Source organism: Papaver somniferum, chromosome 11, assembly GCF_003573695.1.
Source record: "Papaver somniferum cultivar HN1 chromosome 11, ASM357369v1, whole genome shotgun sequence".
NCBI classification, from domain to species: domain Eukaryota; kingdom Viridiplantae; phylum Streptophyta; class Magnoliopsida; order Ranunculales; family Papaveraceae; genus Papaver; species Papaver somniferum.
Window position 1 is genome coordinate 100422413 of NC_039368.1, and position 24835 is coordinate 100447247.

Sequence of the window (24835 nt, forward strand, 5' to 3'; positions counted from 1 at the left end):
AAACCCATTTATGGATTTTTGTTGCTACCATTAATAACAATAGTGAATTTAAATTGTAATGAAGAGAATCAGTAGTAAGAGTGTTCGTCGTTAATTCGAAGAAGAAGACGATTTGGTGCTGCTGTTGAGACCAATCGAATTTAGGCATGAATTTGTTCTCGAAATCAATCGAATCTCTCCCTTTTTCTGAGATCTAGGTATAGTAGAGAAGAAGAAGAAGAAAAAAAAAAGACGAAGAAGAAGAAGAAAAAAAAAGACAGAAATAGAATTTTATATATTTTGGGTTTGAGAATAATTTTCTTCCAGAATTTGGGTGCGCGCCTGTAGTTTTGGGAGCGTGGGTTTCACAGTAGAAACATCAGGGAGAATGGGTCTCCCTGTAGTTTTCACGATCTTAATTGACCAGATGAACCATTTATTTCGTGCTTTATTTATGTCATGAAAAAACTGTATGCGAAAAATGAGTTATATGCTCTTAGAGCGTCCACAGTGGTACAATCAAAACCAAAGATCAAAGACCAAAACAAACGATCAAATTTGAGTTTAGTCTGTAGTGTCACGTTAAGGCAGTGGAGTATATTTAGTCGGGCGGATGTATAATCCACGCTTGCATGTGGAGCGTTTGTATAATCTTCGTTTGGGCCGGACGGAGATATAGTTAACGCTGGTTGTGGGGCGTTGGTAAAGAATACGCTGGTTGTGGGGCGTACATATAGTTCACGCTCGGAGAAGGGGCGTACGTATAATCAACGCCTGGTGTGGCGGACGTATAATCAACGCCCGAATGAAGCGTACGTATAATCAACGCCTGTTTTGAGGCGTACGTATAATCAACGCCTGTTTCAGGCGAACGTATAATCAACGCCTCATTCAGGCGTACGTATAATCAACGCCTCACTCAGGCGTACGTATAATCAACGCTTCTCTCTTCTCTCAGGCGTACGTATAATCAACGCCTCACTGTTCTCTCAGGCGTACGTATAATCAACGCTTGGTTTCACTCAGGCGAATGAAGGAATCAACGCCTCATGGCAGGCGTACGTATAGTGTTGGACTTGTATTAACACACGTATAGAACACGTATGGAATTAAAGCCGAGACAATCTCTAACCACCACGTATAGCCCACGTGTTCACTTGCCCTTTACCCTAATCTTCTCCGTCTTCTTTTCTTTTCTACCTCCTCTTTGTTTCTACCGCCCACAAACACAGAAAAGAAAAAAACGAGATACATCACAGTAACGAGCAGTAAAAGAAAAGAAAAAAACGAGATACTTGATGAACCCGGGTTACAAAAGAGGTATGTTTTTTTTTCTTAATCTCTTTTGTTTTATCGTTGTATAATTTATTTAGGGTTTTATTTGTTAAAATTAGTTTATATAAAATTGGGTTTTAACGAACAAATATGAATATGAAATTGGTTAAATTTAATTGGGTATGTGTGTTTTATGCTTTTTTAGAGATTAATATGTATGTGAAAAAAACACTATTTGCTGCTTATGTAAATTTGGTTAAATTTTTGCCGAAAATAGTTATAGAAGATCTAATTTGTGGGCGGAATAGATTTATAATTTTTGGGTATTGTAAAAATCTGTGGTTATGTAGATTATGTGGGAAATAGTTCTCACCCTTCATCTGTTTCAATCAACCTATTTCAATTGAGAGCTTCCTTTTATTGTTTTTCTGCATGTTGTCTGTTGGTAATTAATTTTAGTGAATATGGTTATCAATAGTTGTAGTTATGTAAATTATTGGATTAATTTTAAAATTATTGGATTAATTTTAAATTATTGTAGTTATGTAAATTATTGGATTAATTATTGCTTTTCTGCATGTTGTATGTGAATATGGTTACCAATAATTGAATTTGTGTTTTTTATTGAATTTTGAGGTGATTAATTTTAGTTATGTAAATTGTAGTTATGTAAATTTTGGGAGTTACATATGTAGAAGAGCTAATTGCGTGAGTATGGAATTGATTTTTTAGTGATTTTTATGGAATCTTGAAGTGATTAAATTGGGTTGTGGAATCTTGTAATGATTTTCGAAATGCATCGGTGACGATTTAATTTGTGTTTGTGGAATTATAGAATTTGGAATTGATATGGTTTGTGTTAAGGATTTATAGTATTTGGAATATAAATGGTGATGGACTAATAAAAATATTCGTTAATGAGGGTTGGTCTTTTAATAATGTAACTGCATCTATATTGTGTGTGCACAGATGTTGAACAAATTCACAGCGCGGTTCAATGGTCGCATGAAGACGAACAAGAAACAAAAATCTGTAGCCGAAGAGGATTATAACTTAATCCCTACTGGTACAATTAAGGAGGTTGATATTCCCCGGTTAGGGAGGTTTCCTATACTGCAAGATGATAAACCGCACGCTACTACGGACATCACATTTACAGGGGAGCACAAATTGAAGTATCAACATCGTGGATCTTTGGCATCGGTAATTCATCACTATCAAACTATTTCACAACACTGTCCTAGAGCTAAATATATTATTGAAAAAGCGGGATGGCAAAATTTACTGGACATACAATGTAGCGAAACCAACCATTCAATGGTTGATTATATTGCTGAGCGGTTTTGGGATACAACAAACACTTTTCACTTCCCATTTGGTGAGATGGGATTCACCCCCTAGATTGGCTCATGTTGACTGGACTGAGTATCGGTGATGGGCCTGATGTTCCTTATGATTCGGGGAAGTACCAATTTGAACATGTTCGTGAGCATATCTTTCCGGATATCCAAGATGTCACGCTCTGTCCAAAAGCACCGTCGTGGGTTTCAAATTCAATTACAATTAATATTTAAGGTCATATTTCTTCGAAGACAAGTTGGTTGCGGCTGAAAATGATAGCACCCTTGCTCATAGAGTAGCAATTGCCTTTTTCATGTATGTTTTGGGACATTTTTTCTTTTCTAATGCAAAGACTTATATTGATGCTGGATGGTTAGCTGCTTTTGAAAATCTTGATGTAGTTCCACGTATGACTGGGGTGGTGCGCGTTTTCGAAATTGTATGCGGCACTCCGTTTATCTGGGAGGAGACAGAAGGCACTATGTGGTCCATTCCAAGTATTAGAGGTATTCTTTCAATCTAGTTATTTTTCCTCTCATTGTTTATTTTGTTGCTAAGTTATTAAATTGGCTAATTATTTTGATGGAGTAGTTTTGGGGGTATGAATACCTGGGCATATGTCGACCAGAAATCCCAGAGGCGAGTACAGAACAAAAATGGCCCGTATCTTCTAAATGGAATGTACCGAAGAATACAAATGATATTTTCCGTTGTAGGGATTTACTGAGTAAGCTTACTGCTGAACAAGTGACATGGCGCCCATGGGAATCATACAGAGAAGTTCTTGCATCTGATATGGGATGCACGGCTACGCGGCTATCAGACTCGAGATATATTTCTTACATGGGCATTGTGAATTACTAAATTTTATTATATAACATACTTACATACTTTTTTTCTATATAACATACTTACTAAATTCTTATTCCCTTTCTAACTGCACACACAACATGTATCTTGGTGAAAGGTGTTGGCGGCAAAACCATTGTACTTTCGCTGTTCCTATAAGACTACACACAGTTATAGGGGATATTGGCAATATTCAAGCCGAACGCCTAAAAAAAGAAGGTTTGGTCGATGCAACAGAGATAGTGCAAGTTGTTAAAGATTATGATATATATTTACAATACTGGAGAATGGTAACCAACTACAAAGATTATGTGACTCATCCTATTTGGGAAGCCCATACATATGGGTATGTCGGTGACTTGTATACGGAACCAATTGAACAACCTGCTGAACATGTACATATCCCTCCTCCACATCTATTATCCCACGTAAGTGTACTTTCGACTTTTTATTGTACGTTCGATTTTTGTTGGTATATTTGTACTTATGTATTTTATTTTTTCTTGACAGCATGAAGCTTACACATTATTTCAAGAAAATGCTGATTTTAATCAACAATTTCGCGAATTTACATTAAAACAAACGAAGGAGAGGATGGACGTTATTATGTCGAAAGAAGCAGAAATACAAAGGCTAAATAATGCGAACGTTGATTTGCAGCAACAACTATCTCTTTTCCGTATGCCGCACACTGTCCAACCTCCCCTTGGATACGGTTCCTTTTCCCAAACAATGCCATCACAAGTTTGGAGTTGTATGAATCAAGGATCAGCTTCAACAATGTCCTCAGTCAATACCAATGCGAGAACGCACATGCCTTTTATGGCACCAAGATCGTCGACTTCGGATAATGATAATATGAAGGGTTAATTTGTTATGACTATTTAGATGACCTGTCTTTGGAGTTATCTTTTCTTATCTTTATAGTATAGTCATATCATATATATAGTCATCATATATGTATGTCATATCAGGTCACTGACAAACACTTTATCTTTTTTGGAAAACACATTTGCGTGAACCCAAAAAAATATCTATTTTTGGTTTTTTTAATGCTCTTGAAAATGGGTTATAAATTAAAGACTGGTTTCACTCAATATATGAATAACAATACATCTCTTCTGCTTCATATAGTAATGGAACACTATGAGAAAACCGCTCATTATTGCTCTTCTGTTTCTTCTTCATTCTTCTTCTAATAGTAGTTTTTATTCCTCGGATGATGATGATGCAATAGCAATTATGCAAAATAACATGGCCGTTAGTTTGGGAGTCCTTGTTACAAATTCAAAATGGCCTCAAACTCGTATCAGAATACCAAGAGATCGTGAGTCAGGGGCTGAACTTCTATGGAACGACTATTTCTCTCCGTACCCAAACCAACCACCCAATGTTTTTCGCAGAAGATTTAGAATGCGTCGACAATTGTTTAACCGGATAGTGGAAGGTGTTACCAATGCAAACAGATATTTGTTCAAAAGCCCGATGCTTGTGGAGTTTTAGGATTAAACCCTCATCAAAAAGTAACAGCAGCAGTACGAATGTTAGCTTACGGATGTGCGGCAGATGCAATAGACGAGTACTTACGCATAGGAGAAACAACTGTGCTGGAAGCTACTCGTAGGTTCTGTAAGACGATTGTGAATGTGTATGGGAAAGAATATTTGCGTGAACCAACGGCTGGTGATATTGAACTGTTGCTCAAGCAAAACAAAGATCGGGGATTTCCTGGGATGCTGGGTAGTCTAGATTGCATGCATTGGAAATGGGATAAATGTCCGTCGGCAGAATCTGGGGCTTACACCGCGTATAAAGGGAGCGAAAGTATCGTGTTGGAGGCAGTGGTGTCGTATGACCTATGGTTTTGGCATGCTTTTTTTGGTATGCCCGGCTCTAACAACGATATTAATGTTATGAACCGTTCTTATGTTTTTCGAAGTCTTGTAACAGGAAAAGCACCGCCGGTGAGCTATGAGGTGAACGGACATTCATATGATATGCCGTATTATCTAGGTGATGGAATATACCCAGAGATTCCTACTATTATTATGGCCATTAAACATCCGGTTGGTAGGAAAAAGGAAATATTTTCATCGATGCAAGAGGGTGCAAGAAAAGATGTTGAACGGGGATTTGGTGTACTTCAACAACAATTTGGAATCATCAAACAACCTGCAAGAATGTGGAATCCAGATGTGCTTGCCTATATCATGAAAACTTGTATTATCTTACATAATATGATAGTCGAGGATGAGCGTCTACCCGGTGACTGGCCACATGTTTATGAACAACGTAGCAACGCAGCACCGGTTAATATATTAAGAGGCAATAGTGACGAGTTTTCCCAAATTAGAGCTCAGCAACGCCGACGTACAATGCGTAACAAAGATGCACATATTCGCTTACGTGATGACTTGATCGAATATATATGGGCAGAATATGGGAATTAAAAATTGTCGTTTGTCATTTCCTTTCTATGTTAATTTGGTAATCATCCTCAAGTTTTCCCAAATGATTTTGTTGTACGTTCTATTATCTCTTTGTATGTAAACATCCTCAAGTTTTAATTAAGGTCGTATGTTTCAAAAAAGTAGAAATTTAATTCAAATCAACGAAAGTAAATTTAAAATCCAAAAATTACATAATAATAATGCTAATTGTTCATATAATAAGAAATTTAAAACATAATAATACTAATAATACTACTAATCACTAAATAGGAGAAATAATTAAGGTTTGAACTATTCCGCCTTTGTGTTAAGATTGGTTTCTTCTATTCCGAACTATCTCCACCCTGAGAAGTTGGAAGTACTCTTGTTGTACAGGATCCATTTTTTGAAGATCCATCATAATGATGCGAAATTCGTCGTCTTCAGCTTGCTTGGCTATTTTTGCCGCATGTTCAGCTTGTTTTGCTACAAACTCTGCTGCTCTTTGTTCCATCTTGAATCTTGATTGTGCTTGGTAATGAGTATTGAAATTTTGTTGTTCTTTAATAATTATTCCCATCAATTCATCTTGGTGACTGGATTTCTCTCTCCCTGTTTTCTTCAATCTTTTTGCTGCTTTTTTCCCCATCTTACGAAGATATGTGTTCTCTATGTCTCCCCCATCTGTGTCGTTACCGGTCTCTCCTTGAGTTGTTGTTTGCGGTCCTTCATCATCTTCCTCGTTATTCTCATAAGTGTCCAAATCATGCGTCGTATCGAATACAAAAGTCGATCGCCGATTATATTTTATATTTTCTAACACAATTGGGTAGCACTCTTCGTGCTTAAATTTTTTCCCATCGTTGCATTCCTTGAACCTCTTGTTAACTTCTTCAAGCTGTTAATGTTTTTAAAAACACTTAAGTACATGGGCGCTTATTAAATATTAGAAAACAATTGTTCGAAAAATCAAGAATGCTTACCTTCTTTTCAGGACCCCATCCAGTATGATATTCACCTTCAACTTCTGCCTCTTTTGCCGAAAATAACGCCACATCTTTACTTATTCCCTGATATCGTTTTTGCCAAGAACTCCAAGACCGCTCTGGATTATTAGGTAAATGAAGTTCAATATCATCCTTGATACGAGTCCACAACGTCGCCTCTGATTGATCAGCTCCAACACTAGAATCTTGAGATATAGATAAATGAATTTTACACATTGTTACATCTTCGATTTTCGTAAAACTTGGACCTCGTGCTACTCTTGGTGCCATTGTAAGCGAATCCGTGAAAATTTTCCAAATGATTTGAAAGCAGAAATAATATTTCTTCTTATTGGTGTGATAGATAGTTTGAAGTATTAGTCGTGGGAAAATGTCACAGGATCTCATGTGTATATATAGGTGTTTCTTCCGAAATTTTCAACGTTCCAAAATGTCTTCCAAACTTTCCAACGTTCCAAATTATCCAACGTTCCATTTTCTTCAACGTTCGAATTACCAACGGTATAAAAAAATTTCAAAATCAATTTTGTCTAAGTATTTTAATTTTTTTTTTTAAACTCAAGCTTGGGGCGTTAACTATATAAACGCCTGGCGTGGGGCGTTAACTATATCAACGCCGGGATGGGGCGTTAACTATATAAACGCCTGGCGTGGGGCGTTAATTATATCAACGCCTGTCTGGGGCGTTAACTATATAAACGCCTGGCGTGGGGCGTTAACTATATCAACGCCGGGCTGGGGCGTTAACTATATATACGCCTGGCGTGGGGCGTTAAGAATATCAACGCTGGGCTGGGGCGTTTGTATAATCTTCGTCTGAATGGGGCGCTAATTTTATGAACGCCTGACGTGGGGCGTAAACTTTAGCAACGTCCCAACGGGCGAACATTTTATCAACGCCTGAACCGGGCGTAACTTATATACACGCCTCTTTATGGGGCGGTGACTTTACGTACGTTTCACAACAGGCGTAGATTATATACACGCCCGATGCCAAACGGTGATTATACCTCCGCTCCACTATATATAGTTTTGGTCTTGGTCCCAGACCAAATATGGTCTGGAATTTGGTTTTGGTCCAGATTTTAGTCTTTGCTCCGTCCCGTTGCGTCTCGTCCCTGGACCATAATTATAGGTTTGCTCGTCCACTGCAGTTGTTCTTAGACCACTAAATTGTGGTTGTAACGGACATATATAACTTTGGTTTCGGTGAAATGGACATTAAAAGATTTGGTCAAATATATATCCTTTACTTTTTACTTTATTTTTTCTCTCACATATTTATTTTTATCTGTTTCCAGTTTAAAATTGTTTTCCCTATTTCCTATCCCCACTTTTCCCGTCCCAAATTATCCTATATACCACCTAAGTGAATGTTCATTTTTCCTAAATACAGTAGAACCTCTATATAAGAATATCTTAGGGACTACATAAAAATATTCTTATATGGAGGTTATTCTTACATACATCGAATTTTTTTTTGTTATATATATACCTAGAAAAAATACATATGTACGCACAGAAAACATCATCATACACCTACATAATAAAAGTACTAATTAAATTTTTTTAAATTTTACTAATAGGGATATACGAAGCTTGTTATATAACACAATCCACACAAAACTCAACCACGACACAGAAAAATTAATTGAGTTGGAAAAAACAAAGCATTAAACCCATGTAGAAGTAAAAGGTTCTTGCAAAATTGTTACAAGAATCTGTTCATCTTAAACTGTGATGTATTACAAGTCTTGTTCCTTAAGACGGGACCGGAAAAAAAATATGACTTGTTCCAATATGGAGTTTATTCCTAAAATAAAGACCAAATTTTTTTATTCTTATATGGAGGTTATTCCTATACGGAATATTCTTATATAGAGGTTCTACAATACCATCTTTTGACTTTTTTGTTTATACCCATATACTAAAATTCTTCTCCACTACATCTTCACCCGACCACCATATACTAACATCTTTTCTTCAAATGTTTATAATGCTTTCTGATTTTGTAGCAAAAATTGCTTCCAAAAACATTATGAATCATTCAAAGAAAATCAAAACCCAAGGGTAGCAAACACTAAACCTGATTTTTAATTTTCTTTTTTGATTGAGTATTGTATATGAATTCGTAAGGAAAAAAAAAATCTCTAATAGCAAAAATAAAATCACAAGAAATATTTTTGGTCGGAAAAAATTATAAGTATGAATTACTAAATCAGTTATCAAAAGGAAGTAATATTGTTGCACTTCCTTGTATTAATATTTCTAGGTTAATGTGTACCAATAGTAATCCAACCGACTATTAGTGATCAAGCTCATCGTTAAGAGCACCACTTGATGATTATTTTAGGAACAACTACAATAAGGGTAACGTATGGCTAGTGGAGATAGTAAACGTAGTCAAGCTGTTGCATATGTTAGCTAATGAAGAACTTGGTCGGTTTTATAAATGTAGGTTGAAATGATTAACCAGATTTATAGCATTCGGAATAATCTATAGTTCCACTGTGGTGGGTGTTACAAATTTATAATTAAACAATAATTAAATATAGGGTTTCCAATTTAACAACTTCTCAGTGGTCTTTTTATCCGGAAATGGAAGCTTAATGACAAAGGAGAGGTGATAACATAGTCAAACTTAATTTGATTTCTGGAGGTGGTAAATAGGAAATATGAGAATTAAAAAATAGATTGGTTTTTAGAAATTGTGAAGGGATGAGAAATAGGAAAAGATGGGTTGGGAAATGTGGAAAACCTTTAAAATGAACACAATGTCAACACTTCACAAATACAGTAAAACTTATGTATCAGAATATTATGGGACCATATTATTCTTATATAAACTATAGAGTTTATTCTTATACATAGGTAATTTTACAATGATTACGCCAAATTGGGACTAGAACTTTTTACTCATATATGGAGTTTATTCCTTTATAGAGTATTCTTATATAGAAGTTTTACTGTATAAGTCGGATTTTAATAGAATTTATACTTTCAGAATAGGCTCGAAAATATCTACAAAATAAGATTCATTATTGATATCAAGTTCGGAAAAAAAATTTATTCAAAACAAAGCCGAGGATACATTATAATAACAATCATATGATTTTTTTAGGATCTCGAGAAATCATTCTGAAACTGAAAAATCGGAAGGTGAAGTTTTGTCCATTGGATAGAGAACACGAAGCAGCGGTAGAATCTTCGGGGTTATATCCTGGAATAGAATTTGCACAGAAGACTTATAATATTATTATTGTTTGTGGATTTAGGGAAATATTTTTGCCTGAAACCATGACTTTTTATCTCATGTTCGACGAAATGGCTATCACTCCAAATGATGCTCACCAAATCACCGGTCTTGCTTTGGGTGGAAAAGTTATACCTGATGGTATCAACAACTTTATTTCTCTTGAAGATCTCTATGCCTTTGTAAAAGATTGTCTTGAGTGGGACAAGATGAAACACGAAAAAAATACGTGTCTTGAGAAGCACCAAGCCTTGACCTCATCAAGCTCGAGCTTATGAGGTTGAGGCGTTCATCCCAAGTTGAGACGCTCGGCTCAACTTGAGACAAGCTAGGAAAACCCCAAAATGTATCGTTAGCATATTTGCCTCTCCCACTGCGGGGTAAGAATTAGAAAATCTGCTCATTAGCCATATTTCCATCGAAATGATGCTTTTCAATCGTCTAATCAAAGATCCATTTTCATGGAATTGTAAAAAGAAAAACATGGTCTAAAATATGTTTTGAACTTAAATGCATGGAATTTCATGAAAAGTCTTTCCTTACCTCCCCAAATAACTGATTCCATCAGTGATAAAATTAGGGAGTGGTTCGGGGTGCTCCGGCCACCCCGGAAATTCTAAATACAGCCTAAAAACGTTTTTCCAAAGGTAATATTTGTGGGAATTTCTTTTTACACAAAATTGGTTAAAAGACCAAAATCAACAATTCCTGGGTGAAATGGACAGTTAGATTTTGATACTGTTTAAATGGACAAAAATGTAAAAATAGGCAGGATGTAACCAGTTTCATCGTGCCCATTTTTAAATATTTTTTCTTATTTTTAATTTACACAGGATGTATCCAGTTTCATCCTTGTTATTTTTTAAATTTAAACTAGGATGAAACTTACTATTTATTTTTTTGACCATTTCACCCAAACTATTTTTTACTCGTCCATTTGAACCGTGATTTAAAAATATTCGCACAAATGACCCATTTTTCGTTTTTTTAACCCCTGTGTGAACAAACACTGAAACACAGCATGAGAAGAAATGAAAAGAGAAAAAAAGACGCAGCTTAAGAGGAATACGCGCGGGTATTATTCCAGGGTAAAAGGGACATTTTTGAGCGATCATAACCAGTCTCAACCACAAACACTTCCTTACTCTCCATAGTCCACAAGGAAGAGCTTCAATCTCTTTGAATCACTAGTTCCAAGAACATTTGCCTGAAAAGATGGCAGGCATTATCAATTTCAGACCAACACCAGTTATTCGACCATCTTTAGCTCCAAGAAAACCTCCGAATCGTGTCTCTTTTAAGATTTCTGCAGAGATTAAAGAAACATCACAAAACCTCGGGGTTTCTTCTACTTCATCTCCTACAATAAAACCCCCTCCTAATTTTAAACCCCCAAAACCCACACGATTTGCGATACGTCCTGATAGGATTCTCGACGTCTTGACGGCTTCTCTCGGCTTGATATTTCGCCTTGGTACTGGAATTTTCGTGTCCGGGTATATCACAAAACCTCTGTCTATTAGTTTGTTTTCAAATTTATTTGGGTTCATAATGTGTAGAGTTAAATTCCTTTCGTTTGGTTGTATATTGTTAGGTATTCAGCATCCTTCGTATCTAGAAATGAGATCCCACCGGGCGACTATGCATTTGAAATTGGAGGTAAAAATGTACCGTCTATTGTTAGTAATCCTTATCTTTTTCTTGGATATTTGCTTGACTTTTTACAATGAAAAAAAGGACCTTTCTTCTTCCACCTTACCTGGCTTTGTAAGCTTTTAATTGAGGATATTTGGAAATGTTGTTTGTACCATGTGAAAAGACTATAAATGTGTAGTTTTTAGAGAAGTATAGTTTGGCTTCAACGCTTCAATTGTGTGTCAAATAGCAATTTATAGTGCATAATTGCTCTAAGTTCCATGGTTACTGGATTTATGAACTCGAAATTAGACATTTTATGACTTTCAATAAGGAAAAGGTCTGCATTGATTTCCTAATTACTGTTGAACTTTTTACTAGGTGTTACGATGAAAGAAACTTCAAAATTAGGTCCTCGTCCAGAGAAACCTATTGAGATCTATGAATTTGAGGGGTACATTCTCAACCTCCTTTCGGACCATGTTATTTGAAATTGAATTGGTGAAGAATCATGAATTTAAATCACTTTTCCTACACGACTGTCTCTTTGTAAAATAAGACTAAATTCTTATGTTGTTTGCTTCACGTATGGAAAATCGCGGATCATGTGCAAACTTCAGCTGTCCATTCTGTAAGAAGGTAACTAACTCAACATCTCTCTCTATTAGTGTGTATATCAATAGATATGTATAAATACAGTTATACACATGTGGAACATAGACATCAATGTTCTCATTCAACCATCAGGGGTTGTCTTTCACTGCACCACCTTATTTAACAGAAAAGATTGCTTGTTGTACTCGTCACTGGATGTTGAGTTATCGGGCTGATTTGGATAATTATGGTGAGCCGGAAATCTCAAACTAAGGCCATATGACATTAGTCACATGGTTGTTGGGCTGATTTTCACTGCACCACCTTATTTAACAGAATAGATTGCTTGTTGTACTCGTCGCTGGATGTTGAGTAGTTGGGCAGATTTAGATAATTATGGTGAGCCGGAAATATCAAACTACAGCCATATGACATTGGTCACATGGTTGACCAGTCGATCAATCTGGACTGATGATATTCTGATTACAACGTTCCTCTTTTGGTTTTCATGTTTTTATTTTCCTTTTACCTTCATAGGCAGAAATAAATAAGCTGGCCAAGATGAATAGTTATGTAGGAACTGAAATAATATTGGCCAAATTAAAACATAATAGAGAACGTTACTGAACTAACTACAAAGATTGATGTTGTATGTGGTGAGTCTGTTTGGAGGATTATAACATTATAACATTATTAGCTGTTTAAGCTAAGATATAGCCATATATACTCTGGTAATTGTAATTGTTTTGTTGATTTACCGCATAACCTCTGTCTGTCTCTGGCGTGGACTAACTTTTTTATTTCTGAACAGGTTAGGGAAATTGTGAGTGTGTTGGATCTTGATGTCTTGTACTATCCTTGTCCAATGAATGGTCCAAACTTCCGTCCCAAGGTTGCTCAAATGGGTGGAAAGAAGCAGTTCCCTTACATGGTATAATAGCATTCCCTTATCTGTTGTCATGAAATAGAGCTATCAAAATATATTTACTGCACCTTTTCTTGAACCAACCACTGTCAGTTTCTGTCCTGTTGATCGTAAAAATCCTTTCATAGCACCAATCAGTGCCCTGCTAACTTCATTATATGCAAATAAGACGCCAAGTGAATTAGACCTCTAAGTCTAAACTTCACCATTTCTGCAGGTTGATCCAAACACAGGTGTTGCAATGTATGAATCAGACAGCATCATTAAATATTTGGCTGAGAAATATGGTACCATGGCATTTTCCCATCCATCTTCTAACTTCTTGCTGTCTTAATTAATTTTTTTGTTTACCTCATTGACTTTTATGGCATATCGGAGCTAGTACTTGTATCCGACACTGATGGACATGTCATTCTTCAATTTTTTAGCTATATCAGTTTTGTTACGTAAAGCATGTCTAATGTATCTTCTCCTGGTCCACCTGTCTTGTTCTCAACCTATATCTAGGCATCCTGAACCACGGTTGTCATTTGAGGTTTCTTTCTTGCACATACCTTACTTGTTGTGGACATCGACACTCGTACCTCTACCATTGTTCCTTAGAATGACAAGTAGTTTGGAGTAATCCGTTAGAACTTGGCAAAACCCCTGTGCAACATAATTTCTTGGACATTTTGTTGCTCTGTGCTCTGACTTCTGAGTTTTGTTTTTTTTTGGAAGGCACTCTATGTTGCATGAATTTATGCCTTGCTTTTGTCCCTGCTACCCATTAGTCTCTTATACAAGTTATACTTACTCCTTACTGTCTTTATTTGTTAGGTGATGGAACTGTTCCTCTTTCATTGTCACTTGGACTATTAACCGTAAGCATTTGGCTTTACTGCTCACTTTTAACCTTGTAGAACGGTGCATCTTCTTTCTAATTTTTGTCATCCTCATATTTCACAAGGATGATTCTTTCATTATCATTAAACATTTCTTTGGTGATTTGATTGCAGACTTTAACTGAGGGATTTGCTATGATCGGTCGTATGGGGAAGGTAAACTACTTCAAATTTTGCACATTTTCTTTTTCATACAAAAATGTATTGAGTATAATTTTGAATTTATCATCCCAAAAATATTAATCTACTTGGAATACTACGAGAGGAGTCTAGGTCTTATCTTGTTTGGTGTCCTCGTGGAGTTCATTCCGGGATAATAAAATCCCTTTACTCTCTGAATTTCTCTTAATAAATCTTTGACCAAGCAATGCTGTTTATATCTTTTTATCAGGGAAGTTCATATACTCCTTCAAAACTGCCTCCTAAACCTCTTGAGTTGTGGGCGTATGAGGTTAGTTTTAAGAAGTAAACTTTAAGATATATGACTATATGAGATGTAATTTAGTTTCTCAGAAAGTTCTTTGTTCTTTTACTGCATCAAAGTTAGAATCTTCTGATTTTTATGATATTATCTGCTTCTCAGCCTTCTCCCTTCTGCAAAGTTGTACGCGAAGTCTTAGTTGAGTTGGAGATACCACACATACTACACAGGTAATTTTCGTACTGCTTTATGTCAGTTAACGAGAAGAAAAAAAAGACTGCCTGTCTCAAAATTTATGGGCATTTGGTATCATTTTGATCGTTTCACTCTAATCTGAGCTCCGTATTAACCATTTCGGTGATTTTGCTATAAAAATTTCACATTGCAGCTGTGCTCGTGGAAGTCCTAAGCGACAAATACTTTTTAAGAAGGCTGGACATTTTCAGGTATTTTCTTAATATCCTACTGTTACCAGTCAGAGTTCATGTTTGTTCAGTTTGTATATTTTGTATAATATTTTCATCTTAATTTTAATATCCTACTGTTATATACGTGAAAAACAAATACCTCTAATTGACACAATTTACTTAACAGGTACCTTACTTGGAAGATCCCAATACAGGAGTGGAAATGTTTGAAAGTGCAGAGATTGTAGATTATCTCAGGGCAACTTATGTAAGTTAAGCTTAACAAATGCCTGCTTTATATTTTTCTTACGTATACCATAGCTTATACTTGTATGTATTTTAGTTTGTACTAGTAACCAAGCATGTTCTTTCTGTATCATTCATATATCAGAAGGCTTGTTACAGCAAATGTATATGTGACCTTACAATTTTCTTGATTGAGTAACACTTTTTATGTTATGCCAGAGTTGGTAGACATCCATCCAAGTTCTTATTTTTACTAACATCGTACAAAGACATTTGTACACTCGTTTGAGGACTTAGACGAGTCCGAGGAAGAATAACTAAACTTAGTTTATAATGGAGAATAGAATTCTGGAGACAAATTTCTTTGTTAGGCCATTTAGCTTCAAATTTTGAATCATCGCAGGAATGAATTATTGTATTTTGTGGTTTGTCAATTTATGTTCCCGAGGAAACCTCACGAATTCACAAGTCAGATACATTTCAACTCCATTTGAAAAAAGTAGGAATCGACTGAAAACTAAAGAAGAATCTGGAGAACAAACGGGGCGGTGGTGCTTGTTTAAAAAGTGACTTTAGAGCTTTTATGCGGCTACACGGCCTACCGAATGGCTTTTTGACTCTGGACGGAAATTGGAGGCAGTGGGGTTTCCACTTATGCAGGTGAAACCTATTTCGTTCACCTATAGTGACCAAATACCCTACCCTATAGCCATTTTTGTTTGTTTTTGGTCAAGGATGCGTGTGGACTCCTGGGCTCCCCTAAAGTTTACTGAGTGATGAGTTTCAGTTGACGATATGAACCATAAGGTTCTCACGCAAACATGCTTACAGCCATGGATGCAGAGTAGTCTACAAAGCTAGCTTTATTCGCCAAACAATTAAAAAGAGGGGATAAAGTAGGATGACGATTGCAGGCATAAAATGGATCCAAACATTCCTCTCCAATTATTTTTAGAATTATTTCTCTTTGTTTGTTTCCAATCATTGATTTTCGGAGAATTTGAAGACCATCGTTCATGTCTAGCAGTGCAAGTAATATTAACTATTTGACTTCACCAGATTTACTAACCAGAAAGACATATCCCATGGAATATCCGTCCACCAAAGGTAAAGTGAAGAGGCCAAGCAACCAAAGGAGTCAATTGTCTCCTGACAAAGAATATACAGATTGTCCCTCGATCAAAAAAAAAAAGAAGAAAGAAGTGGAATCTAAAGCTTGTGATCATGCATTCACTTTGCAAAATTATGGTCCTCACATTGTGGAGATGGATGGATAACTGCGTTGATCTCCTCTGGATAGCCAATCAGTATTCATCAAATGGGAGCTGCAACTGGTCTCAAGTCTGTCGGATCCCTGTCAATTTAAAGTTGTTTCTTTTTATTTTGGTTGAACCGATTTGTTTTGGGCCAGAATTTTATCTCATCGCAATCTTATTTACCTTTTTCTGAAAAGTTTTTAGGACATTGCAGTGATCAACTACAAAATTTTGTGAAACTTATCTCATGGACATCTTCTGCAACCGTCTAAAATTTCTTTTCTTTTGTTTGTCATTTTTCATTTTGTTTTCTTCTTCGTGTTTAGAATTTTCTTTATCTTCAGAAAATCTAGTCTAGTATATGCTTATTAAGATTTACATAGTATTCTAGTGTGCTCTAGGCTATTTTGGCTACCTAGTGGTCGTAATCTTGTTTGCCTAATCTAGTGTGCTCTAGGCTATTTTGCATCTCCTGAAACATCTTTCTGATGGGAAACAAACAAAGTGCCTTGTCTAGACTGTAGAGTTGCCTTTTTGGCATCAATTCCTGTACATTTCGAATGAGTCCAGCCTCACCAAGAAATGCTCTGAAACAAGAAACCGTGGGGATCAAAGGGCTATGCTCCTTAGGCCCTAGCGTTTCACCACAAAATCAAATTACTGCATCCACCGCTGTGCTTGTGCAAGAACAGTGTTGCATGTGAAGGCCAGATGCGTGTCTCATAACTGACCATTCTTAGTGAATGTGGACCCTCAGCAACATATTATGACACTGGACCATGTTCGAGTATTGGGTATTTGTCTGTCTGTCTGTCATAATATAATTTATTTAAGATTCTAAAAATAAATAATTAGAAAAGTTTATTTATCTTTTAATCGATAGAATTTAGTGCTAAAGAGTTACGAAATCAGGACATCCATATGATCATTCAATAACTTTACCATTTTGTCATCAGAAAAGGTGATTTCGACCCTAATTTGATTTGCATGAGGAATATGGGATCCAAAGCTTGGTGTTCAGCTGAGTTATTTAGGCCGAAGCCATGCAAATACTGCTTGTTTTATTAGGGACGGGTTAGCAAATCAAAGCTGCATATTTGCAGATAGCGCTGTTTGGAACAGGTGAGCACGACAAGTCTAATACACGGCCAAACTGTCTGCTCTTTTACTGTTCTTTGCAGTAGAGGTAGTGGCAGGCAGTAGACCAATTAGTGGCTTTGTCTCATTTTCAAAAGTAAGGACATTAAGAGGGGTGGTTTTGCAAATTATACGATCAAAAGGCAGCCCCTTCCACTTTTAGGGATGTCCCATCCCATCACTCCATCAGGTAGGGGGGCAATCATGCATTTCGCGACTGCATACTACTTACAAAACTCTTTAGGGACCGAAATTTGGTCTAGGACCCTCCTTGTGGTCTATTGGTGAACTCAGCCTTGCTGTGCATAATTTAGCCATTTCAGCTGTTAGAGTTTGCACGCATATCTCAGTTGTCACCAGCAACAGAAATGAAAAAGCTAGTAGTTTAACTTGTGCTTAACTAGCCCTCAGCCTCCACCTAGCTAAGATCTGCGAGAGAATTTTTTCCCAAATTTTTTTTATGACTTCTGCAGGAGCCAATTAAATGTGAGAGATGATCGTTGAATGATGACATTAATGATCTGAGTTCAAAACTCGTCAGCACTAACTAAATTCTTAATCGTTTAAGAAAAAGAAAAATGTCAAGGAATTGCTTTCCTCGCTGTTCTCTATTTATTTACCAGGGGCATTATGTTTTTCATTTAGAATTAGGGCTGCACATACCCGATCCAACCCGCTGACCCTACCCGTACCAGATCAAAAATACCCGCACCCGATTCAACCCACCTAGGCATGGGTCGACTATGGGTGAGGCACGCCAGAACCCACCTATCTTGGGTCGGTTGCGGGTAGAAACTTCCGTCACCCGAACCGACCCAGCCACCCGACCAAAAACTAACATAGGATTCCTGACCCTTAGATTATCTAATTCTAACCTAGAATGAATTATCACAGCCGTTGAATTGATGAATAAAAGACCTAACCTAATCGCATTTTCCTTCTCTTCCGCGGCGTCTTCTCTCCTTCTCAGACAGACTCCAACTCCATTCTTTTTTCTTCGCTCAGTCTCATATTCGCTTTGTGGATCACCGGCATCACCAGAAGCAAACCAATAACGGAAGGTAAGATTAGGAACCGTTGTAAACTTGTAATTTTTTGATGATGTGATTTCTTGTAATTTTCAATTTAGGGTTTATCTGTTTAGGGTGTTGTTTTTTAATTTCAGTTTGGAATGAATTGGTATGATGTTAGAACTCAGTAATGAAGAGTTTAATCAGTAGATTCAAAGGATTCTTGAGAAACCCAAATTGGTTATTGAGAAACCCAAATTGGTTTTGCTTATTTTACTGATTCATTGAGATAGTTAGATGAGACGAATACAACTTGTTTGTATAAATGATAATATCAGGGAGAAGTCTTACTATGGACCTCGTTGTTAATGTTTATGTGTTTTTAGAGGTGTTATTCTTCTAAGCTGCAATAATGAGTATTTGGAATTACTCATTTATGTTCAGAACCAGTAGTTTGATTTTAAATTTTAAATCAATCTCAGTTCTTTAGTACAACCTAGTTAATTTATTTGGTATTTGAACTAAGTCATGAGTATAGTGTTCAATTCGGTATGGTGTTAGTACTTTCAATTGTTGCAAATATTCAATTGAGTATGGTGTTAGTATGGTGTTTGATTGTAATGTGTTTTACCGATGTAACTTGTTTCTTTTGTCCAGGTTACCATGGTTGAAATCTCAGAAGATGATTCTGCTTCTAATCTTCCAATTATACATGGAGTGGCATCACAAATGGGACCTCCCCCTCCACGTCCACCGCGTTCTGGACAAGTGCATGGACCATCAGCAGGGACAGGGAGTACCGCTGGCTCATCTACACCAGCTTCTGAACCTTCACATGCTTGTGTCGCAGGTGAAACATTAGCTAATAATCCTAATGCTGGTGTGAAGAGATCAAAGGTATGGGATCACTATGATATTTATGAAAATGGTGAGAGAGCGAAATGTAAATATTGCAAAAAGGCTAATTACAAGATTGGTAAGAAAAATTTGGATGGTAAGAAATATGGGACTTCTAATCTCCAACATCATTTGGATAAGTAGTATTAGAATGAAATGAATGAGGCTAGAGCTGACGGACAACAAACACTTGACTTCCAGCCTTGCAAGATTGGAGAGGAACCACAGTTGGTTGGGGTGTCTTTTTCTCAAGATGCGTGCAGGAGAGCGCTGATTAGATTTTTCGTTACCGACGAAATGGATTTTAAAATTGTTGAAGGTGGAGGTTTTATAGATTTTTGTAAGTATCTTGAGCCTCGATTTAAGCTTCCAAGTCATATGACTATACCGTGATGTGTGCAAGCTGTTTTTGACAGAGAAGGCTAATCTGAAAAGTTATTTCAAAGCAAACAAGGTAAGAGTGTGCCTTACTACTGACACTTGGACGTCATCGTAGAATTACAATTATATGGTAGTGACTGCGCATTTCATTGATCATCACTGGAAACTACATAAAGGAATTATCTGTTTTTGCTTGATTGATAGCCATGAAGGTACAAAAGTTGGAGAGGCTTTGGCGAAATGTTTGCTAGACTGGGGACTTGAAAAGGTTTTCACTGTGACGCTTGATAATGCGTCTGCAAATAAAGTTGTTGTTGACTATTTGATGAAGAGAGTTCAGAGTTGGGGTTCTGCATTACTCAGAGATAAACATTTACATGTTCGATGTGCGGCTCACGTACTTGCACTTGTTGTGAAGGACGGTATGAAGAAGTATCATACATCACTTCTCAGGATCAGGGCAGTGGTGAAATATGTCACGAAATCTCCCGCAAGATATAAAAGGTTTACGGAGGATGCTGAGTCGGAAAGAATAGATTGTAAAAAGGGTCTGATATTAGATGTGAGAACGTGGTGGAATTATACTTACTTAATGCTTGTTGCTGCTGAAAGATATGAAAAGGCATTTGAAAGGCTACGTGAGTTGGATAAGGCATTTTGTGAAGAGTTTTGCTTTGATATTCCAGTACCAGATAATATTATGGGTGATGGTGATGACACTGTTGATCTTGATGCTGATTATGATCTGAAATTAGACAATGAAGAAGAACTTGATACTAGTGAAGAAGAAGATTCTGCTGCTGACAGGAAAGCCAAGAAAAAAAAACAGGCCAAAAGTGCATGCTCCTGAACGATACGATTGGTGCAACGCGAGAGTTCTGATTAAGTTTCTGCACGTATTTTATGAAGCAACTGTTGCATTTTCAGCTTCTACTTATGTTACTTCTCATTCTTTCTTATTGGAACTTGGTACTGTTCGTCAAGAATTAGAAGAATGGAAAAATACACATGAGGACCCTTTCTTAAGCCACATGGGTGCTGTAATGTTGCTCAAGTACAACAAATATTGGGGAACATACCGAAACATGAATTCGTTGATGTTTATGGCTGTACTTCTTGATCCACGAGAGAAAGAACATGGATTATTTGTGACTGTTGAAGATTTAATTGTACATTATGACCCAGCAATGAAGAAAAAACTTGTAGAAAAATGGGTTGAAGAAGTTCTGAAAAATTTTGTGGAGTTGTTTGCAGCTTATAAAGCAGAAAATGTTAGATGTGCAGTATCTTCATCAGAATCTGTGGCCGAGACTAATTCTACTTCTACTCAAAGTTCTTCGAGTTTTGGAAGTACTATTTCTAGCAAGGCCAAGTATATGGCGGGAAGGAATAAACGAAAGCATCAATTGAGTAATGTGGAGGACAATGGGAGATCTGAGGTAGAAAGGTACTTGGTTGAACCGATCTACACACCCACAAATGAAAATGCTACTTTTGATATATTACAATGGTGGAAGGTAAATGTTGCGAGGTTTGACATTTTTCCACTTATGTCTAAAGATATATTTGCTATTCCCGTTTCTTCCGTTGCTTCAGAATCATCATTTAGTACCGGAAAAAGAATTTTGGATCCTTTTCGAAGCTCCTTAAAGCCCAAGACACTTGAGGCCTTAATTTTGTTACAAAATTGGTTACGAACACCAATAGACATGGATTCATCTATCCTTGGAGTCGAGGAGGAGGAGATTGATATTGCTGAGTCTGGTATGTCTAAATTTTCCTTGGCTCTATTGTTCTTCATGACACTGTGAGTTTTACTGCAGCATGTTTATTACATGAAAGTACATGGTTGTTTACTAAACATAATGCATGCTATGTGAATAGATTAACTGCCCTGTTATGTGAATAATCCATACTTAATGATGTATAAACTGCCTTGTTGAATTTTGCATTTCTGGCAAAATTTCATCTTGTACTAAAAGTTAAACTTCCATATTGTGGAGATTTATGTGTCTTTAAATGTGTAAAGGTTTTTATCCCGTATGATAGTACTTGCTGTTGTTGTGGATGGATAAACTAAAATGTTCATTTCGCTTGCAGAGCTATTTTACTTGTTTCAAGAAATTCATCTACCCTTTCATTCATTCTAATTGTTCATTTCGCTTGCACAGCTATTCGGTGACCTTGTTGCTTCTTCTATCGTCACAGATGATTGATTCCTATTGGCTTAGACAAGGTAATGACGCCAAGGGTCATTGTCAGTAGCTTGATCTTTCTGAGTTCATCTTTTTTACTGTAACTAATTTACAGACTTCGTTTTATTTCAGGTTTTCAGCGCATTCAGAGGTAAAACATCCACATCTTTGCAGCGAGTCGCTGCTGGTCGCTTTATATGATATTAGGCTTTAGTATAGTAGGCAATACTCAATAGTAATGCACTCTTTTATCTTTTGAGCTTTGAACAATTGAACTCTGTCTCTGTTCCTTTTTATTGTTAGCTTTATCAACTTTGGAGTTTGCAACTTTGCATCAACTTTATTATGTAATGTCATTTTATTTTATGGTGGGTAACCCACCACCCACCCGACCAAACCCGCCGTAATGTGGGTCGGGTGAAAACCGACCCATTGTGATGTTGGGTCGGTTACGAGTGACAACTTCTGTTACCCGCCATCAGTGGATTGGGTGGTGGGTGAGGCCAAAACCGACCCAAACCGACCCATGTGCAGCCCTATTTAGAATGTTTTTTCTCTAAATAGTGCCGATGATATTTGCTTGTAATTTCAGTGCGCAGTAAGTTTTGCAGTTTAAAAGGACTCCCTGAGTTACAGTACAATGGTAATGGCGTTGGTAATAAATAACAACATAAATGAAGGGTTTCAAACTAAAAATGCAAGGATTACTCAATGAACCTTTGAAACACAAACCAAGAGGGAAATGCGGGGTCTATATATAGTCCATGAAACATATAGATAGAGGTACAGAGATTTACTAGGGAAAAACTTCCATTTTATAGAGAGAAAAAAAATGAGGGACTAATTAGAAAACTCAAGGCATCACCACAACTTTTCAAAACCTATTAATATATAACTATTTCCTTATCGTTTCTCTTTAATATCATTCATTCTTGTTCATAGTTGATAATATCCCACAAAGAAATGGAGAAGACATTGAAATTTGATCTTAAAACCATCTTTTTCCCTACCCTCATTGCACTTCTATGTGCTGCAACCTTAACTGAACGTAAGAAAATCTCTGCTACAAACTCTTTGGTTTTTGCATTGTTTTCGTTCCGTCATTGCATATTGATATTTTTTTTTTGGGTTTTTCTATGTATACAGAGACTTTTCCTTGGAAGTTTGATTTTGATTTAGATTTTGGGTCTCGAATAAATCCGTCGACACCATCAACACCATCAACCCCGTCAGGATCAAGAGGATGGGCCGGACATTTGAATTTTAGTTACAGTGGCGCCATGGGGCCAGACAAATGGGGGATTTTGAATCCAGCATTCAGGACGTGTGCGAATGGGAAAGCACAATCTCCTATAAACATTGTGACGAAAGATTGTGTGTCTAATACAAAATTAGGACCACTGTTTAGAGAATTCAGCTCCACCAGTGGTACTTTAATCAACAATGGCTATAACATCGGGGTATTTTCCTTCCTTCAGAACTTCACTGATAAATATTTTTCAATTATAGATTAACCCGTCTATAAGTGCTTAATAAATTTGTTGTTTACGTAGTTGGAATATTCAAATGGATGTGGAAGCGCCATGTTAGATGGGAAGAAATTCACCCTGAAATCAATGCACTGGCATTCACCATCTGAACACACCATCGATGGAACTCGGTATAGATACAATTTTATTTTCCTTTTTTTTTTTTTTATTATTATTATAACTTAGATACCAAAGGTTGGTAGAGGACCTGAAATACTTCCAGAGTAGTCAACTTAATTAACACTAAGTGCGTAATCATATATATTCAGTTTCCCCCTGGAGCTTCATCTGGTACATGCATCGGCAGAAGGGAGTATATCAGTTGTATCAATCCTTTACCAATACGGCAAACCCGACCCGATTCTCACTGAGGTACATAAACATATTGGAAGATGCATCATTGCTAAGTTTGTGAAAATATTGGTTGTTTGCAAGATAATCTCACGGATAATTTTTTTGTTTTTCTGTCTTTCATGTAGCTCAAGAGCACTATAGATCAACTAGAAGGGATACAATGCGCTCCCACAGAGGAAGTTTATCTTCCAGTAGGTGTCCTAAAGAGCAAGTTCCTAAATCCCCAAACCAGGAAGTACTACAGATATATTGGTTCTCTTACGGTCCCTCCGTGTCATGAAAACATTATCTGGAACATACTTGGAACGGTATTTTATACATTTCATATAATCACGTACTTCAAGATTGACATGCTAGTAATGCAACAAAAAAACTATAACGTAGAAAATCTTTCGTGTGGATAAATGCAGGTTAGACAAGTATCCAAGGAACAGGTAGATGCCATAAAAGCTCCACTGGCTGGCACTTGCAAAGACAACTCTAGGCCTACGCAGCCACTCAACGGGAGAAAAGTGGTTCTATATGATGAACATAAACCTGAAGATATAGAAAATTAAAGAGAAACCTAGATATTGCTAATATATGTTGTGTATGTATGATCATAATGAGTCTATGATCTTCTTTGAAACACAACTCGATGCATCCATTTTACCTTTTAATGTCCTGAAGTGTATTGTCTAGCTTTAGTAAATAAGAAGTTTTGATCCCAACACCGCTGGTTGTTTTGTGGATTAATTGGTATAATGTAACTACTAATTAGGTATGTTAACTAGCTATATGAAATAAGTAAACCAGTGTGCTCAATTTCGTCTGACGCGCCTGTTTTCATTA

At 36.7% G+C, this 24835-nt stretch overlaps 2 protein-coding genes across 2 annotated transcripts; both read left to right on the forward strand.

Annotated features, from left to right (window-relative positions):
- Positions 1-11260: 11260 nt before the first annotated feature.
- Positions 11261-15463, forward strand: LOC113323029. The gene is made up of 12 exons (XM_026571260.1): positions 11261-11629; positions 11728-11792; positions 12150-12222; positions 12389-12407; positions 13174-13293; positions 13505-13574; positions 14107-14150; positions 14286-14327; positions 14563-14622; positions 14755-14822; positions 14981-15038; positions 15187-15463. Exons 1-12 carry the CDS (start codon positions 11349-11351, stop codon positions 15274-15276), a joined length of 990 nt encoding a protein of 329 aa, XP_026427045.1. The 5' UTR covers positions 11261-11348; the 3' UTR covers positions 15277-15463.
- A 7439-nt stretch (positions 15464-22902) lies between these two features.
- On the forward strand, positions 22903-24835 carry LOC113323454 (alpha carbonic anhydrase 1, chloroplastic-like). Its single transcript, XM_026571772.1, has 6 exons — positions 22903-23169; positions 23268-23581; positions 23675-23781; positions 23920-24022; positions 24130-24312; positions 24415-24835. The coding sequence occupies exons 1-6, from the start codon at positions 23085-23087 to the stop codon at positions 24559-24561; spliced, it is 939 nt and encodes a 312-aa protein (XP_026427557.1). The 5' UTR covers positions 22903-23084; the 3' UTR covers positions 24562-24835.